General features: G+C 40.3%; 1 protein-coding gene across 5 annotated transcripts in view; it reads left to right on the top strand.

Annotated features, from left to right (window-relative positions):
- The window catches only part of LOC110536168 (phosphatidylinositol 4-phosphate 5-kinase type-1 beta), a 73,131-nt gene that overhangs the window by 13,333 nt on the left and 38,476 nt on the right, over window positions 1–21,322 (top strand). Inside the window, exon 1 of one of the 5 annotated variants that reach the window (XM_090190913.1) lies at window positions 12,149–14,694. The exons of 3 other annotated variants lie outside the window; for them this stretch is intronic. In XM_090190913.1, the coding sequence (XP_090047039.1) occupies window positions 14,587–14,694 (108 nt within the window). In that variant the 5' untranslated portion in view covers window positions 12,149–14,586. Of the gene's footprint in view, window positions 1–12,148; window positions 14,695–21,322 lie in introns of those variants that run through there. One more of the 5 variants, XM_090190915.1, reaches the window with a different exon arrangement.

Consider the following 21,322-nt stretch of genomic DNA (forward strand, 5'->3'; position numbering starts at 1 on the left):
CCGCATGCATCATTATGACCATGTCACCTCTTTCAACACCTCTAGTAAAGTCACATCTCACAAGGTGCTGCACAGAAGGAATATAATAACATCAGGGCCACGTTTTGATTCTTGGTAAGACATTGCTAGTTAAGGGAGAGGACCTTGCACTCCGTGTTGGGGTTGACTGGGCTGGATTAGGCTTCATTAAGCTTCATTCTCTCTGAGTGTCATGTTTTTGTTGACAGTGGATGGACTATTATGGTTTGGAGTGTAGGCTAATTTGTGGACATTGTTAGTTTGCCAGCAATTTTAGAGCTCTCCTATAACAGCGTGGCTGCTGAATGAGACAAGGAGAACACTGGTGCTCATGCATATTTTTTAGCCTCTATGCCATGTCTGTATCACTCGCCATATCACCGTCTATAGCTATAGTTGTCTCTGTCAGACCCTATACGCTAAGCATTTATTTTGGTTTGATTGCAGGGCTTTCCCAAGCTGCTTCATATTATATTGACCTTTCTGTCAAGTAAATGTCTATGTTGATTCTAGCTCATCAAACCCTCTATTGTCTCCCAGTCCACATGCAGACGTCAGTTATGCTGGTTGGACATTCCTCTCCCTGCCTACCAGAACATCATAAGACTAGAGCACGGTCATAGAAACCACTGGGCAAACAAACACCAGGTTATATGAGAGGACTGGAGCTGTATAAGCAATGGTATTAAAGGAAGCTATCTAGCTTGCCCTCTACCCCTCTCTCATTCTCTCTCTCCTTACTTTAATAAACCATTCTCCCTCTTTCTATCCCCTCTCTCATTCTTTCGACAGCGGTTTCTGTTTCTCTCTTTTCACTTTCTATCCCTCTCATTTGCATTCTCACTCTCCCTATTCCCTCTTGTTGCTGCTACACTGTCTCTGTCCCTCTCTCTATCCCTCTCTGTGTTTCTCACCCTTCTCCCTCTCTACTGTTGGGGCCATGTGATTCTGTGGGCACAGAGAGTGCTCCTCTCGACTCCACTCCTCTCCCTCCCCTCTGCTCTGCTGCACAGTGCTGCTGGAGAGACAGAGACATTCCCTGAATAACAAACACACACACATTCCTCTACAGTGCTCTCTGTCTCTCTCCCTCTCTCCTCATCTTGTTCCATCTCTCTATCTTCATTTATTTATCTTTGTCTTTCTCTCTCTTTCTATCCTTCTCTTTCTTCACTACACTTCTGAAAGATAATATCTGTAGCCATTAAACAGAGAGACTTTTAAAGTGTTCTCTCACAGACACTCTTTCTCTCACTCATCCTCCCTTTCTCACTGGCCCTGTATGCCAATGGTAAAAGGTCATATGATGGCATCATAATGAGTTATGTGTGTCTGCCAAATATATACTTTAGTCTATCTGCTTAAAAAGGACATCATGTACTCAATTCTACTCCATTAACTCATTTCATTATATGGAGCAGAGGCAATTGAATAGTTGAACATGCATGTATAGATATCCACATAATGATACTGGAGGTGAACCACAGTTCAATAGAGTGCTCTTCCTTTTTCTGTGCTGCTTATGTTTTATACTGTACCTCCTGCTCTCTGTTCAATTGAACAGCAGTGTCTGTGTTTAGACTTTAGCTCTGCGTGGTAGGACTCCGTTGTTTCCAGGTGCAGTGGACTGTTCTAAAGAGTTAGCCTGCAGCTCTGTTTCTCTCGCAGAGGTGTGTAGTATGTAGGAGCGTCCCAGAGGATCCACAGGCAGGCTCTTACTGTCTGTAGCAGAATGTGGAACACTTACAGAACTGTCCGTAACTTTACCTGCTCATTGTCCAATGCTCCACTTATGTAGAGTTGTTTGGGAACCTGAGGCGGTGTAGGTAGTGTAGAGATGGATGCAGTAGATTTTTGCCGTTCAGGTTTGTGATTTCTCCTTTCTCTTGCTCTCTTTCAAGCTGTTTTGACTGGATGAGCTGTGTTGTGGTGTCTTGTGTGATCTCTAGGGATTAACACTGGTAACCGGGATCCTGGGACTGTCCCAGGATAACTTCACATTTCCCGAAAAAATTGTCGTCGGATATCACACTAATGCAATTCCACAGCAGCAGATTGGCAAAAAATCTAATTGCACATTATCCAAACAGGTTGTCGCATGGAAGCCTTTATTAACCTACCGTATTTACTTCACACAGAGTGGGAAAGTCGCCATAAATGAAAAGCACACGCACCGTTTTGATTGGGACAGCGCCATCGCGTTGCTTAAGGACAACGGTGGGGGACCCGTCTGGATAAATCAATCCATGTCAGATATTTTTTTCACTGAATCTCCGTTTGGATATTTGGTAACTTTTAGGCAGGGGAAATGTTAGCTAAATTGAGGTGAGAGCTAATGATCATCTTTATTCTAGTTTGCTCAAATATTAGCTGATCAGAACATTTTTGCTAACATGTTATACAAGTGGATTTTACTCTTCACCCTGTCCTACTCCCGACCAAAAGCCTGTGACTTTTCTGATAATACATCATTGTGATTTTGTTTAACTGAATCTATGTATGTATATGTGGTTAATTGATCTTCGGCTGGACAAGTGGAAGTGGTAGCTCATTTATTCGTTTGCTCATCTATCACTGAACAGAAATATTTAGCATACAATAATGTATCCTTAATATTTATTTATTGACTCACAATGTAGCCTTAAATAACTTTATATAGAGCCTATGCTATTTTCCTATCGTCCCAATCCTACTGAAACCCCAAATCCTGACTCCTGTCTCGCATGAAAATGCTTAACTTTATACTGTAGTCCATATTTTGCATTATCAAAGCACGTCTCGCCTATATGCATGTCAAAATACAGCTATAACATTTCCCCCGCTTATCTGCGCTATCTCGTATTGCTGCCCATATAAGAGCTTTGGTGAAGAATGTGTGATCAACAAACGGTATGAGAGTAGATCATCTCTCTGTTATTCATGAGTTGATGGTGGTGCTGCTTTCTGTTTGGCAAAGCATCATGGTCTGTGATGAACTGGTATTTAATGGATTGAACTCCATCTCCTTACAAAGAAACGAGAGCATCGCTTTCCTCCTGTGCAGGGATCAATCTATCTAGTCATAGCTCCCTCAGCTCAGCTAGGTTTCTCTGTATCATTAAAACTCTGTTTCAAAGCATCTGTTTTGTTATGGAACACTTCTGTGACAATTTCAAAAGGCGTGGTCTGACACTGTACCACTGCTAGGAGACTGAAGCAGGAACCTCCAGTGAGGAACAAAGAGAGTTTAGACAGTCAGGCAGGCATGTCTGCTGGGGACTGGAGGGAGCCCACAACAACCACGGTTAGCCAGCTCCTGATCAGTCTAGGATTGTATCCTTACTTAGTCCTTAAATCTTCTGATTTAGTTAACAGAGGTATACAATTTGTTTTGGGGGTTTAGACAACATATAAAATATACCTAAAGTGATATCTTATAAAGCCAATATAAACAAACTGGAGGTCATTGTATCTATTCTTTATTTTACCATGGCAGTTCCAGCAATATTTGAATCTCTTTCAATCTCAAGTGGGTCCTAGCCAAGAAAGGCAGCAATTACTGCAATTGAGTATCTTAATACGTAGATCCCTGGAGCTAAACTGCCTTTTCATATTGCCCACTCACTTTGTCCGTGCCAGAAATCTTCTGGGCTTGTTTAACATCCCTCAGTCTGGGTTGTGAAGGCTTAATGTCAATGAAGCCTGGCAGTCTTCAGCTCTCTGAGTTGCTGCCACACTATTGATTTGCCCTTATGTCTTCTATCTGCTGCAGTAATCCAAAAGTGTCTGTGGGGACTGAGGAGTAACAGAGCTAGCCGCTCTCTGTCTTTCTCTCTCTCTGCTGAGCTACTCTGTAGTATCCCTCCATGGAGATATCTAGTGGATATAATGTGTTGGTTCAAGTTTGTTTTAAATTAAATGAAAAGGAGGGTCTATTTAAATGAAAAGTAGGGTCTATTTCAATTAAAAGTATGGTCTCTGGGTCTAGCCTGGTAGCAGATCTGTCGTGTTCGTTGTCCTGTCAACAGAATTGGGAAGTAACAGGTTACAGTTACTGGTTTTTCATGTAATAATCTTGGATTACATGTAATCTGTTACTGTAACGGTTTTCTGTATGAGAAGGAGAGTCGGACCAAAATGCAGCGTGTAGATTTCGATCCATGTTTTAATAAACAAACGTAAAACACGAATCAATACAAACACTACAAAATAAAGAAAGTTATGAACGTAACGAAAACCTAAACAGCCCTATCTGGTGAAAACACACAGACAGGAACAATCACCCACCAACACACAGTGAAACCCAGGCTACCTAAATATGGTTCCCAATCAGAGACAATGACGAACACCTGCCTCTGATTGAGAACCATATCAGGCCGAACATAGAACTGGACAAACTAGACATGTAACATAGAATGCCCACTCAGATCACACCCTGACCAACCAAAACAGAAATATACAAAGTAAACTATGGTCAGGGTGTGACAGTTACTCCCTAATCCTGTTACCTTACCAGCTAAAATATTGTAATCAAATTACACATACTTTTGGTTATTACTTCCAGGATTACTTTTCAGAATGTATGTTTGCAGTGGTGTAAAGTACTTAAGTAAAAATACTTTAAACTTCTACTTAAGTAGTTTTTTTGGGGTATCTGTACTTTACTTTACTATTTATATTTTGACAACTTTTACTTCACTACATTCCTAAAGAAAATATAGTACTTTTTACTCCATACATTTTCCCTGACAACCCAAAGTACTTACCTTTTTGAATGCTTAGCAGAACAAGAAAATTGTGAAATTCACGCAGTTATCAAGAGAACTCGTGGTCATCCCTACTGCCTATGCTCTGGCTGACTTGCGAAACACAAATGCATCTTTTGTAAATAATGTCTCTATCCGTACATTTTAAAAACAAGAACATGGTGCCGTCTGCTTTGCTTAATATAAGGAATTTGAAATGATTCATACTTATATTTTAGCAATTCAATTTACTTTTTATACTTAAGTATATTTAAAACCAAATACTTTTAGACTTTTAATCAAGTAGTATTTTACTGGGGGACTTTCACTTTTACTTGAGTAACTTTTTATTAACGTATCTAAACTTATACTCAAGTATAACAATTGGATACCTTTTCCACCACTGTATGTTTGCAAAAAAAATTGTTGACAGCTTTCTGTTTTCTCAATGACATTCAAATCAGCATTGAAAAAAGGTGCAAGTTTCTCCTGAGCAAGTCTGACCACAAGTCAGAGACCACTATGATGACACACCAAATACGTTTGATGGATTGCGGGAAAAGTGCAGGAATAGGCTTTCATAGACTACAGGCCAAGCTATGTCTTCCAATGGTGTGACTGTGGCCGGCATCCAAAGATTATCCAACTTGAATAAAAGCTTGGAGGTAAGGATGACAGTAGTGGTGTAGTCTACGGTGATACGGATATCACTTATTATTGATATCTACATAGCGCACTGATGTGATTCACACGTTTACTTTCTCATTTAGCTTGCTGCGCCTTATGCATTGTGGTTGGCTGTTCACAAATGTACTGTATATGTGTGTTTTAACCCAATAATGGTTGAATTGAAAAAGTTTAAGCTGCCTATCAAGCATTGTTTTTGTGACCAGTGGACAGCCAGTGAAAAATGTGCCCTTGCAACAGCTGCATAGTGCGGATCCAGGGCCTCATTAATGTAGGGGCTTGCAGGGCTGAAGCCCCGGGGCCCGAGCTCATAGGGGGCCCTTGAGGCAGAGAAAAATGGAAGTGTGTGTGTGTGTGTGTGTGTGTGTGTGTGTGTATATATACAGTATCAGTACCAAAAGTTAGGACACAATTACTAATTCCAGGGTTTTTCTTTATTTTTTACTAATTCTACATTGTAGAATAATAGTGACGGCATCAAAACTATGAAATAACACATGGAATCATGTAGTAACCAAAAAAGTGTTGTATAGCAGGTCAACAAATGGCATGTGGCAGGTTGGTCTTATGTAGTACTTGTTATGTTTGTTCCTTGTATAATGACAAACCCGGGGCTTAGGTTTAACTACTTTTAATGAACCTTATACTTCAGCTTGAAAATTAATTGTTTTGCCATGCAAGGCATTCTTCAACCACCTGCCCCGCCCGCATAGCCTGCTGGGTAACGCAGTCTAAATTATTAACACATAACAACACAGTACTAGTTGTAGTAGAGTTTTGTTATGTACCCATCAGTGACATTCCCTGTTGGTGTGATCATTTTCATCATTGATCACATGTGACAAGCAGTAGAAACGTATTGACTTCATGATTGGAGATTACAGATTGCCTCCTGGGCTCTGCTGTTCAATATTATGTTCTACCATTACTATGCAAACATTTGGACAATTTTAAACCAATGAGCCAAGAGCACATCATTGAGAGCAGCTCAGCTTTCAGCAGTAAACCCAGTGGATGACGTGTGAGTGGATCTCTCTGTTCCTCCTGTCAGTATTACTAGTTGTAATTAGGAGGAATATGTACCACAGTAACATGAAATTATTATTATTATTAAAAGCTCTGAATAAGACAGTGAGGCTTCTTCAAGAGCAGTGATACTATCAAGAGCAGTGTGCGGGTGTCTTCTTTTTTCTCAGGATTATTATTATTACCTCGATTCTATCATGTTTCAAGGTAAACCCCAAACTGTGTGTGTGTGTGTACTACTGTGCTGTACTACTGAGAAAAGAGACCGACATGATTCTTAGTCAATAATGCGTCTGTTCAATTACACAATCATGTGGTTTTAGTTTAGTCTTTGACCTCTGTATATACAGTAGTTCCATGAAGGGATTCTATAAATGAACTGAATTACTTTTAAGTAACTAGCCTTTATGAACGTCATAGGCCTATATGGTACCTTTTTTAATGTTAAGTATGACCAGGTTTGATTTGATTAAGCAATGTTAACCTTTTCACGTGTGAGTTCCAAATATCGCTAACGGTCGCTCCAGCGTGAGTTAAAAAAATAAAAATTATACGTGTGATGTCGGTGCACTCACTGTTCCATAATGTGATTGTTACGCAACATGACAGTTAGCCCGCAAGGCGCTCAAACCAAGGCACGCTACCTGCTAATTATCTATAGGGTGTGTTTCAACTTGTCAATTTCAAAGGATTTTCTAACATGTCGTTTTCTAACAACAGTTTTAATTGAGGTGTGTTCCATCTCATTAATTCACGTAGAATTAGCCCATTTCACTGTTAAGGACAATTTATGTTTAAGACTTTACTGAGCCGGACAAACGTCTCTCTTCGAGGAGACCCCAAGCACTTCCCCAGTGTTTCCCCAGATCAAGTATGCAGACATTTGCATTTCCACTCAGAAAATAACTTGCACAAACCTTTTGCCCCTGGCACATTTTCCAGCTGGCGCCCGCTTTGCCTTCATTTCTGTTTTCCTTACTGATAAAACTTTGGGCGTGTGTGTGTGTGTGTGTGTGTGTGTGTGTGTGTGTGACTATCAAAGTAAGTGCCTTATTACATTATAATTATAGTTTCTGTATATCGTGGTGTTGTTTCTACTGTTGCACACCGTTATGTATGTATGGAGCATAATGTATTTACGTTTTCAAGTACTAGTGACATCATGCATTCTGATTATTGCATAGATTGCAATCATGTTGTCATGTAAATGTCTCAGACCAAATATGTAATAACATAACGAGTTATAGGGATGGTTCACTGACTGACAGATTGAAACTATCATTACTCATGGTTGCCAGCTCAGACCCCCTTTCCAGAGGTTTTATTTTTTGTTCTCCTTTGTTTGCCTCAATTTATTGATAAATCCCTCATCATAGTAATATTTCCTGCATTATACCTTCCCCCATTTCTACCCACCCTCCCACAAACCCCCTAAAATGGTTTCAACCAAATCTGGCAACCCTGTTTAGCTTTCGCGCTACTGTTAAACTAGGCAGTAGGTTTATACTATGGGTAATAATCTGTGTGATTTGTCAAAAACTGTAAACAACTTGTCAGACGTCAGGTGCCAATCTAAATTAATATTTTTTGGGCAATGGGCACAGCCGAATTTGACTTTGTTTGTTTGCGTTTTATAGTGAATGGCGTTCTGGGATTAGGGAGTTTTCGCTTGTCAAACATAAACAAACATGGCTGCCATCATAAAGAATTTAGCTGCGTCTCAGCTAAACTAACAGCATCTCTTTTCTAAACAATATTACATTTCTCCCTTGTGCTCACCAGAGATGTGGTGCATTGTAAACAAGTCTAGCTGTTAGGTCGCTAACTTGTGTTTTGTTTATCTGTCACCGCGACTGGTTTATGGAATGAGTTTGGATATGTTCTGTGTGACGCTAAAATTAATTTCGCGTTTATCTTTTACAATAAAAGGTGACATTGAGGAATAAAGTTGTGATTACCTTTTTATTTCCCATCAGTACAAAACATTTTAGATTCTTTTCAGACAACAATGCTGTTTAGACGTGTTTGTTGCATCATACGCTCTGTTGCTACTGTTCCAATCACATATTTGCGATGGTATGCTGCAGGGAGTACTCAACAATAATCACATATGTGATCGTACACGTCAAAGGGTTAAGGGTTGAATGCATTCTCTGGCTAGTCTCTGTTCTCACAGTCTGGGGACCTGACTGTTTCTGCATTGAACAACGCTACAACGTTGCCTTGCGAAACTGTTAGGCCAGACAATGCCAATTTGGCTGCAGCAGGAGCAGCCTGAGCCTGGCACCTGGGCTAATGTAGGTAGGGGGAGGAAGGGATATTACACAAGAGCATCCCAAATGGCACCAAACAGTGGCTTGTGAAAGTATTCATCCCCTTTGGCATTTGTCCTATTTTGTTGTCTTTCAACCTGGAATTAAAATAGATATTTTGGAGGTTTGTATCATTTTGATTTACACAACATGCCTACCACTTTGAAGATGCAAAATATTTTTTATTATGAAACAAACAAGATATAAGACAAAAAAATCCAGAACTTGAGCATGCATAACTATTCACCCCTGCAAAGTCAATACTTTGTAGAGCCACCTTTTGTAGCAATTACAGCTGCCAGTCTCTTGGGGTATGTCTCTATAAGCTTGGCACATCTAGCCACTGGTATGTTTGCCCATTCTTCAAGGCAAAACTGCTCCAGCTCCTTCAAGTTGGATGGGTTCCGCTGGTGTAGAGCAATCTTTAAATCATACCACAGATTCTCAATTGGATTGAGGTCTGGGCTTTGACTAGGCCATTCCAAGACATTTAAATGTTTCCCCTTAAACCACCCGAGTGTTGCTTTAGCAGTATGCTTAGGGTTATTGTCCTGCTGGACGGTGAACATCCGTCCCAGTCTCAAATCTCTGGAAGACTGAAACAGGTTTCCCTCAAGAATTTCCCTGTATTTAGCGCCATCCATTATTCCTTCAATTCTGACCAGTTTCCCAGTCCCTGCCGATGGAAAAACATCCCCACAGCATGATGATGGGGTGATGAGGTGTTGGGTTTGCGCCAGACATAGCGTTTTCCTTGATGACCAAAAAGCTCAATTTTAGTCTCATCTGACCAGATCTGTGTGACACTTAGATTGCACAGAGGTGGACTTTATTTAACTAATTATGTGACTTCTGAAGGTATTTGGTTGCGCCAGATATTATTTAGGGGCTTCATAGCAAAGGGGGTGAATACATATGCATGCACCACTTTTCCATTTTTTTGAATTTTTTGAAACAAGCTATTTTTTTTTTCATTTTAGTTCACCAATTTGGACTATTTTGTGTATGACCATTACATGACATAAAACAAATCTATTTAAATTACAGGTTGTAATGCAAGAAAATAGGAAAAACACAAAGGAGGATGAATACTTTTGCAAGGTACTATATTCCCTTCATAGTGCACTACTTTTGACAAGAGCGCTAATGGTCCTTGTCAAAAGTAGTGCACTACAGCTGAAGTCGGAAGTTTACATACACTTAGGTTGGAGTCATTAAAACTTGTTTTTCAACCACTCCACAAATTTCTTGTTAACAAACTAGAGTATTGGCAACTCGGTTAGGACATCTACTTTGTGCATGACACAAGTAAGTTTTCCAACAATTGTTTACATACAGTGAATTATAAGTGAAATAATCTGTATCACAATTCAAGTGGGTCAGAAGTTTCATACACTAAGTTGACTGTGCCTTTAAACAGCTTGGAATATTCCCGGAAAATAATTGTAGACCTCTACATGTCTGGTTCATCCTTGGGAGCAATTTCCAAACTCCTGAAGGTACCACGTTCATCTGTACAAACAATAGTACGCAAGTATAAACACCCTGGGACCACGCAGCCACAGCGTTTTGTCTCCTAGAGATGAATGTACTTTGCTGTGAAAAGTGCAAATCAATCCCAGAACAACAGCAAAGGACCTTGTGAAGATGCTGGAGGAAACATGTACAAAAGTATCTATATCCACAGTAAAACGAGTCCTATATCGACATAACCTGAAAGGTCACTCAGCACGGAAGAAGCCACTGCTCCACAACAGCCATAAAAAAGCCAGACTACGGTTTGCAACTGCACATGGGGACAAAGATCATACTTCTTGGAGAAATGTCCTCTGGTCTGATGAAACAAAAATAAAACTGTTTGGCCATAACGACCATAGTAATGTTTGGAGGAAAAAGGGGGAGGCTTGCAATCCCGAAGAACACCATCCAAACCGTGAAGCACGGGGGTGGCAGCATCATGTTGTAGGGGTGCTTTGCTGCAGGAGGGACTGGTGCACTTCACAAAATAGATGGCTTCATGAGGCAGGAAAATTACATGGATATATTGAAGCAACATCTCAAGACATCAGACAGGAAGTTGAAGCTTGGTCACAAATAGGTCTTCCAAATGGACTATGCCTCCAAGCATACTTCCAGAGTTGTGGCAAAATGGCTTAAGGACAACAAAGTCAAGGTATTGGAGTGGCTATCACAAAGCCCTGACCTCAATCCCATAGAACATTTGTAGGCAGAACTGAAAAAGCGTGTGCGAGCAAGGAGGCCTACAAACCTGACTCCGTTACACCAGCTCTGTCAGGAGGAATGAGCCAACTTATTGTGGGAAGCTTGTGGAAGGCTACCCTAAACGTTTGACCCAAGTTAAACAATGTAAAGGCAATGCTACCAAATACTAATTGAGTGTATGTAAACTTCTGACCCACTGGGAATGTGATGAAAGAAATGAAAGCTGAAATAATTCTCTACTATTATTCTGACATTTCACATTCTTAGGATCACCATTTTCTTTTAACTGACCTAAGACAGGGAATCTTTACTAGGATTAAATTAAATTGTGAAAAACTGAGTTTAAATGTATTTGGCTAAGGTGTATGTAAACTTCCGACTTCAACTGTATATAGGGACTAAGGTGCCATTTGAGATACAGCCCTGGTGTTAGATCCTCACTCGGCTCTCTGTTTGCTCTCAGGGAGTTGAAGTTTCAGCCTACAGGAGGATAGAGAGATTGAGTGGAAGAGAGAGGGAATAGAGTGGAGGGGATGGGCAAATAAACTCCTGGAGCTATGGAGACCGTGAGAGCATAGCCACACCTCAGTGTGTCTAACATAATCTCACTCACTCACTCACATTTACACAGCAAACCTCCAGTGCATGAGACCTGCCGGCCGTATCCAAACACATCTCAGTCAGTTCAGCATGTGTCTCTGTGTGTGAAGCTATAGAGCTGTGTGAAGCTGTACAGTTGTGTGAAGCTGTACAGTTGTGTGAAGCTTGCTAAGAAACATTTTAGCTGAAAAGGTTCTCACAAGTTCTGCAGACAAACACTTACTCTGAACATTGGAACATGTATCTGAGGTGTGTTTGTTTGTGTGCATGTGCGTGCATGTGAATTCCCTGCTTGAGTGTTGTGTGAAATGGAGATAGTGTGTCTTATTACACAGAGGATCTACAATGCCATGCCATGCAGACTGAGGGGGGCTTCAGTTTGTCTCATGCCACACCACTCACAGGGCAGGACCAACTTTAGATTTGACTAATGATGTAGCTAGTCTCCTGAGCTGTGCGTTGACTCCCTTCCCCTCGTTCTCTCATTTATCTTTCTATCTGTGTTTCTCTCTCGTGTGCACTTTTATATGGACACGCACACACAAACACACATTGGAGAAGGATACTTTACGCAGCAGAGCTGTTCCATTTGATACTGTGTTCTTGTTGGCCCTTGTAGACTAGGGAGTATTTTATTGAGTCTTTACAGTAAAGGACTGAGTCTATACTTCAATATTGATTTAGCTCCTTTTACCTGTTTTGATTCCAATCCAAACCCCAGCAGCCCATCCCATTCCCCCTGCTACACTTGCTCGTTCAGGAATAGTGTCAGGGCCTCGCCTCAGGAAGTTCCCATTACTTTTGTCCACAGCATTTCCCAAGTGTTCTGGCAACGTTCTTATTAAGTTCATATACCACATACAGTGTCCTTGAGAGAGACTGTTCTTAATAGCTCTTTGCTCTGACATCGAACATCACACTATTTACATCAAATCAGATCCATGTGCTTGTACGCTGTACTATATATGGCTATGCGTTGAATGTGTTAGTGAGCTTCAACAGCTGTTGTACTGTAGCACCAGAGGATGATATGAGTGTTCTGTTTGAAAAAGGGCCATCCATCCATCTCTCTTTGTTTAGCTGGGAACAACAGCTCTGCAGCTGTGGGCCTCTCGTGGATTGTTCTGGAAAAGGTCTGATAGAGGGAGCAATGGCTGGCTGGGAAGGTCACAGGTCAGGTGGCTTAGAGACAGAGAGAGGGGGGGGTAGAGGGATAGGGAGAGGGGTTAGAGCGAGAGAGGGGGAGAGATGTGGGGATAGGGGGGCAGAGAGAAAGAGGGAGAGAAAAAGAGAGAGGAGGAGGCGGTAGAGAGAGCGAGAGTAGGAGTGAGGTAGAGTGGGAGTGAGGCACCGTCAGCGTCCCCTTCCCTATGACAGACAGACTGACTGACTAATTAACATTCCTCTTGTTCAGTATCCATACAGACAGACCCAGCACCAGAAAACATGACTTATTATGATTACCCAGGTTAGCTTAGGTCTGATTGGCCAACAGACTGTACAGCACCAATAATAATAATGTTAGACAATACACAGTTGTGATTTATTCACTAGGATCCTGGAGAAATGACTGTGACGCTGTGAATTCTGTTCTTTTTACATGTTATGCAATATCGGTGACTTTATGTAATATGCATGATATTTTCATTTGCATTTGAATAAACATGTTATGACTCAATGTTGCCCCTGAAGGCGAACAGCCAATGGTCTCACACACACACACACACACACACACACACACACACACACCACAGACAGAATACTCACACACACAGCGAGAGACAGTCTTTCCTTACCTGACCTACAGCACAGACATCAGCCCCAAGTCAAATAGTATTTACCCTGTGTGCTGCTGCTGTGTTGCTATAGTAACAAGAGAGCTGGTGTACAGATAAGGCTTCAGTCTGTAGATGAACACAGATTGTCTCTCTGCTACATTCCGCTCTTAATGTCAGCCAGTTCAGGTGCAGACCGACACACAAACAGGGTTGCAACGCTATCGGTCATTTACCAAAGTTACCGGAATCTTCAGTAATATTGGTAATTAACAGAAAATCTATGCTAATCTATTGTAACTTTGGTAATTTATACTTGAATAACTTGTACAAAATGTATTCATATATAGTATTCCTTTTTTATATCTGTCCATATTGTCTAAGTTTCTAGTAGATGGTTCAAGAGAAAATAGCCTAATTAGTGAAAAAAGCTTTGAATGAAAAATTGCATTATTTTCAGTTAACTCTGCAACTCTTTCAACTATTGACTCTTCCAACTGCCACCAGTTTGACGCCAAAACATGGACAACAAATTCATATTGACAGTCAAATAAATAAATGTTTATAAAAAATAAATAAAATATATTTCATGCTGAAACCCTCATATTTAACACCAATGGTATTCACTAAGTTGATGGTTTATATTTAGGGAAGTGGAGGGTCTTCAGAATAAGAAGGGGAGGACCATCCTCCTCAGTGAATTTAATAAAAATGTAAATTAGTGAAGGTTATTTTTTAGATAAAACTATACTAAATATATTCACTTCACCAAATAATTTATTAAAACACTTTTGCGATGGTCTACAGTAGCCTCAGCAGCACTCTGTAGGGTAGCCCCATGGTGTAGCTTTTGTCTTCCCCTGGGTACATTGACTATAATACAAAATCTATGAGGCTCATGGTTCTCAGCCCTTCCATATATTTACACTAATTATGACAACTTCCGGAGAACGTCCTCCAACCTATCAGAGATCTTGCAGCATGAACTGACATGTTGTCCACCTAATCAAGATCAGAGAATGAATCTAGTACTGAAAGCATAAGCTACAGCTAGCTAGCACTGCAGTGCATACAATGTGGTGAGTAGTTGACTCAAAGAGAGAGAAAGACGATAGTTGAACAGTTTTGAACAATTGAATTTCTTCCAAAATGAAGGGGAAGAGAGCTATATTTGGTTGTATTTTAGATATGTATATTTTTTTACTTTCACTTAGCTAAGAAATGCAGCTAGCTAGTTTCGACTACTCAAACACCCTGCTCAAACAGAAAGGAATGCTATGTTATCTAGCTGGCTATGACTATCCAACACTGGAACTCTTCCAAGTCAAGGTAAACTTTGGTTTTGATCATTTATTGATATGAAGGTTTGGCTTGGAATTATTATTATTTTTTATTTTTTTTGCCTGCTAATGAGCAAACAAGCAAATCATGCTGTTTTTATGTGCTAGCTATGAGAGTGAACTGTTTGTGTGTGGTCATGGGTGTATTCATTTAGCCCATTTGTATTTATTAAGGATCCCCATTAGTTCCTGCCAAAGCAGCAGCTACTCTTCCTGGGGTTTATTATGGATCCCCATTAGTTCCTGCCAAAGCAGCAGCTACTCTTCCTGGAGTTTATTATGGATCCACATTAATTCCTGCCAAAGCAGCAGCTACTCTTCCTAGGGTCCAGCAAAATTAAGGCAGTGTATACAATTTTAAAAACATTACAATACATTCACAGATTTCACAACACACTGTATGCCCTCAGGCCCCTACTCCACCACTACTAAATATCTACAGTACTAAATCCATGTGTATGTATAGTGCGTATGTTATCGTGTGTGTGTATGCGTGTGTCTGCCAATGTTTGTGTTGCTTCACAGTCACCACTGTTCCATAAGGTGTCTTTTTAATCTGTTTTTTAAAATCAAATTTTACTGCTTGCATTAGTTACTTGATGTGGAATAGAGTTCCATGTAGTCATGGCTCTATGTAGAACTGTGTGCCTCCAATAGTCTGTTCTGGACTTGGGGACTGTGAAGAGACCTCTTGTGGCATGTCTGGTGGGGTATGCATGGGTGTCGGAGCTGTGTGCCAGTAGTTTAGACAGACAGCTCGGGGCATTCAACATGTCAATACCTCTCATAAATAAAAGTAGTAATGAAGTCAATCTCTCCTCCACTTTCAACCAGGAGAGATTGACATGCATATTATTAAAAAACTTTCTTAAAAGGAACAAAACAGGGATAAACATATCTGAATTTGTCCATACATACCTATATCTGCAGCTGTTTAACTAATGATTACACCCTAGATCAGCTAGATGCAGGCAAGAGTGTGCAAGGCGGTATTGAATGTGTCACTGCCTGTCACCTTGATTGTTCAAAATTCTCTTGACCTGTGCACCTATTTTGTAAACTTTCATTCGTAGTAGCCTAAACCTATCAATGTTACATTGAGCTGGGTGAATGGAATTTGATTGACAGTCATTCAATATGCTGTAGTAGAAATAAGGCCATGCTCATAAAAAAATGATCAGCACAGCCAGTGATTTAGGATAATGTTTTACAGCTTTGTCATTCTATTATCGTATTTAATTGTTTAATATATTTTACATGTGATAAGGCCACACAGAGGGCCAGAGATAATTACTAACACCTGTGATAATCTGAAGTACTCAAAAGGGCCATTAGATATCTTGTGATAGATTACATAAAATCCTTGAAGAATACCATCATTCTGGCAGTTTACTGGTAAACATTGAACGTTTCAAGTAATATACCCTCCCTTTGCAACCCTACACACAACAACCCTATCTATGACATCACTAACTGTTTATTTTGTTCAGTGTATATTGTTATGATGTTCTCAGTACAGTTGAAGTCTGAGGTTTACATACACCTTAGCCAAATGCATTTAAACTCAGTTTTTCACAATTCCTGACATTTAATCCGAGTAAGAATTCCCTGTCTTTCAATTTCAGTCTCTCGATGTGCAAAACTGATAGACATACCCCAAGCGACTTACAGCTGTAATCGCAGCAAAAGGTGGCGCTACAAAGTATTAACTTAAGGGTGCTGAATAATTTTGCACGCCCAATTTTTCAGTTTTTGATTTGTTAAAAAAGTTTGAAATATCCAATAAATGTCGTTCCACTTCATGATTGTGTCCCACTTGTTGTTGATTCTTCACAAAAAAATACAGTTTTATATCTTTATGTTTGAAGCCTGAAATGTGGCAAAAGGTTGCAAAGTTCAAGGGGATCGAATACTTTCGCAAGGCACTGTATATATATATTTTTTTAAATATATATTTTTTATTATATATATATATATATATATATATATATACACACCTTTTATTTAATCTTTATTTAACTAGGCAAGTCAGTTAAGAACACATTCTTATTTTCAATGACGGCCTAGGGACAGTGGGTTAACTGCCTCGTTCAGGGGCAGAACGACAGATTTTCACCTTGTCAGCTCGGGGGATTCAATCTTGCAACCTTACAGTTAACTAGTCCAACGCAATAATGACCTGCCTCGCACTCTTTGCACTCCACGAGGAGACTGCCTGTTACGCAAATGCAGTAAGCCAAGGTAAGTTGCTAGCTAGCATTAAACTTATCTTATACAAATCAATCAATCATAATCTCTAGTTAACTAAACATGGTTGATGATATTACTAGATATTATCTAGCGTGTTCTGTGTTGCATATAATTTGACTGAGTATCTAAGTATCTGACTGAGCGGTGGTAGGCAGAAGCAGGCGCGTAAACATGAATTTAAACAGAACTTTCGTGCGTTTTGCCAGCAGCTCTTCGTTGTGCGTCAAGCATTGCGCTGTTTATGACTTCAAACCTATCAACTCCCGAGATGAGGCTGGTGTGACTGAAGTGAAATGGCTGGCTAGTTAGCGTGCGCTAATAGCGTTTCAAACTTCACTCGCTCTGAGCCTTGAGGTGGTTATTTCCCTTGCTCTGCATGGGTAACGCTGCTTCGACGTGGTGGCTGTTGTCGTTGTGTTGCTGGTTCGAGCCCAGGGAGGAGCGAGGAGAGGGACGGAAGCTATACTGTTACACTGGCAATACTAAAGTGCCTATAAGAACATCCAATACTCAAAGGTTAATGAAATACAAATGGTATAGAGGGAAATAGTCCTATAATTCCTATAATAACTACAACCTAAAACTTCTTACCTGGGATAATTGAAGACTCATGTTAAAAGGTTAAAAGGAACCACCAGCTTTCACATGTTCTGAGCAAGGAACTGAAACGTTAGCTTTCTTACATAGCACATATTGCACTTTTACGTTCTTCTCCAACTCTTTGTTTTTGCATTATTTAAACCAAATTGAACATGTTTCATTATCTACTTGAGACAAAATAGATTTTATTGATGCATTATATTAAGTTAAAATAAGTGTTAATTCAGTATTGTTGTAATTGTCATTATTACAAATACATATATTTTTTTTAATCGGCCGATTAATCGACATCGGTATCGGCGTTGAAAAATCATAATCGGTCGACCTCTAATCTGCACGCACAGTGAGGCGAAGACTTTTGGAGGATGGCCTGGTGTCAAGAAGGGCAGCAAAGATGGCACTTCTCTCCAGGAAAAACATCAGGGATAGACTGATATTCTACAAAAGGTACAGGGATTGGACTTCTGAGGACTGGGGTAAAGTCATTTTCTCTGAGTCCCCTTTCCGATTGTTTGGGGCACCCGGAAAAAAGCTTGTCCGGAGAAGACTAGGTGTGCGCTACCATTAGTCCTGTGTCATGCCAACAGTAAAGTATCCTGAGACCATTCATGTGTGGGGTTGCTTCTCAGCCAAGGGAGTGGGCTCCCTCACAATTTGGCCTAAGAACACAGCCATGAATAAAGAACGGTACCAACACATCCTCCGAGAGCAACTTCTCCCAACCATCCAGGAACGGTTTGGTGACGTACAATGACTTTTCCAGAATGATGGAGCACCTTGCCATAAGGCAGAAGTGATAACTAAGTGGCTCGGGGAACAAAACATAGATATTTTGGGTCCATGGCCAGGAAACTCCCCAGATCTTAATCCCATTGAGAACTTGTGGTCAATCCTCAAGAGTTGGGTGGACAAACAAAAACCCACAAAGTCTGACAAACTCCAAGCATTGATTACGCAAGAATGGGCTGCCATCGGTCAGGATGTGGCCCAGAAGTTAATTGACAGCATGCCAGGGTGGATTGCAGAGATCTTGAAAAAGAAGGGTCAACACTGCAAATATTGACTCTTTGCATCAACTTCATGTAATTGTCAATACAAGCCTTTGACACTTATGAAATGCTTGTAATTATACTTCAATATTCCATAGTAACATCTGACAAAAATATCTAAAGACACTGAGGCAGAAAATTAATATTTGTGTCATTCTCAAAACTTTTGGCCACGACTGTGGTTAAACCAGACTAGCCTGGTTAAACCAGACTGAATGTTGTGCTCATCATAAAACAACAGCTTATTCCACAGTCAATGAGAATACAGTATTTATTAAGGAGGGGCGTGAGTACGCGTTTAAAGGTTTGTATTCGATTACTAATAATAAGTTCTTGAAATCCTCAAATGCAACACTTTTTTTTTTTGTCACCAAATCTTTATTAATATTGTACATTTCTTGTTGGGGGGCTACAGGCACAATACACACATTGATGTAATCTCACATCCACCCACTTTAAAAAGTACACAAGTACAAAGTTTTGATCACCATGATCAAACCACAGAGCCAGAAAGTAACAATAAATGTAGTACAGAGGGGAAAAAAGAAGTGTGTCTCTAGCGAAATCTCTGATGTATTGAGAGATTCAAGGAGCTATCATCGTTCAGCAACATACTCATGTCCCAAAAGTATTTAACTGCAGGGCCCCCGAGCTGTCGTTCTGCCCCTGAACAGGCAGTTAACCCACTGTTCCTAGGCCGTCATTGAAAGTAAGAATTTGTTCTTAATTGACTTGCCTAGTTTTAAAAAAATATACAAATTTTAAAAGTATGAAGGAACAGTTGGGAGTTGGGGCCAATTGTATAATGAAAAGTTTCTTTAGCGTTAAATACAGTGTCTGAACAAATGTAAAATGTATAAATTGATGGGATGCTGTCAACAAATGTAAAATGTATAAATTGACGGGATGCCAATGTCATATTTTTCAATATTCTGTTCCAGTTAAAGCGTCATTCAGATTCACTTAGATCTGTGGATCATAATTTTTTTATTGGCTAGCTCAGAATATGAACTTTCCAAAAGTAGTTTATATATTTTGGACATCAGTCCTTTTGGGAGCCCAGATAATTTATTTACAAATCCCATCATTGGATGGTTCGGTAGTTGGGTTTCCAACATAGCTGACCTAAATTGTAAATATAGAAAAAAGGTAATATGAATGTCTATCAATCCTTGTAATGTTCCTAAACCATTACTCTCAATCGGCAAGGTGTACGGATTCCACATTTGGACCATGAGGTGATGCAAAAGACCAGATCGTAAGGCATTATTTATTTTTTTACCGCTTTTTCTCCCCAATTGGTAGTAAGTCTTGTCTCATCATTGCAACTCCTGTACGCACTCGGGAGAGGTGAAGCTTGTGTGTCCTCCAAAACACAACCCAACCAAGCCGCACTGCTTCTTGACACAATGCCCACTTAACCCGGAAGCCAGCCACACCAATGTGTCGGAGGAAACACCGTACACCTGGCGACTGTGTCAGCGTGCACTGCGCCCGGCCCACCACAGGAGTCGCTAGTGCAAGGACATCCCTGCCGGCCAAACCCTCCCTAACCCGGATGACGCTGGGCCAATTGTGCGCTGCCTCGTGTCTCCCGGTTGCGGCCAGCTGCGACAGAGCCTGGACTCGAACCCAGAATCTCTACTGGCACAGCTAGCACTGCAATGCAGTGCACCATTCTGGAGGTCTATCGCAAGGCATTGTTGTGAAATATTGGAGTATGATAAAGTAAGATATCTTTGGCATATAATGAGATGACGTGACCCGTAGAATTGAAAGACTATTTAGCAGGTAAAATGTATATGCTCTGAAAAAATTTCAAACACTTCAATCTTTTTATTGTTGGGATTATGTCAAGTGCAGCAAAAATATGTTTTGTTTTCAGTTGTATATCAGAAAAAACAGTAATTGGAAAAACCAGTAGCATACTGCATACTTTTTTGCCTTTAGCCCCTTTTCACACTAACTTGCGAACACTCAACATTATTTTCATGAGAGTACTTGAACACACTTTCTTTCAAAATCCCATCCCTAATATATCTTTCCTATAATTGTTTTAAGGCTTCCTCACAGATATCTACTAGCAGGGGTTGGAATTGAAATGATATTTCGTTCTGAACAGAACCACCATTTCTTTTTCCGTTCCACTGTTCTGACCAGCAAAATAAAGTTCTGAACCGGTTAGAACCTTAAAGTACTGGTTTATATTGTTCCTTTCTGATCCTTTTTTAACTTGTGAAATCAACCATTTTTACATTTATCTCGTTAAATTTCTTCAGCAATCAGTGCGGATAGAGCAGGCAAGGTAGTTGTTTACATGAGTGATGGACAGACAAGTGTAGCCTATGATGCAATACAACTGAAATTTTGCGGGTGGGGGAGAGAGCGAGAGAGGGAAGTGTAAAGTGGTGGACATCTTGTTATGACATGCATTATCTGAATTAGGTCCACAGAATTATACCTAGGGGGAGCGGATTCTATGAATGAACTTTGAATGTTCTTTTGAGCTAGCAAGCTCGCAACGTCAGTACAGTAGCCTATGCTTTGGAGGGAGAGGGGCAGGTATTCTAACCACACACCGGCAAAGATTTTCAGCTGGGAAGCAGGCAGCCACTGGAATACATTTCTGAGTGACAGAGTCAGGGCTTTGCATAGGTGCTTTGTTGCATTTTTGTGTGGGAAAAAATGCCTCTAACTTAAAATAAACGTATTAACCGG

The sequence above is a fragment of the Oncorhynchus mykiss genome, chromosome 11 (assembly GCF_057628025.1).
Source record: "Oncorhynchus mykiss isolate SJ-2025 chromosome 11, ASM5762802v1, whole genome shotgun sequence".
NCBI lineage: Eukaryota > Metazoa > Chordata > Actinopteri > Salmoniformes > Salmonidae > Oncorhynchus > Oncorhynchus mykiss.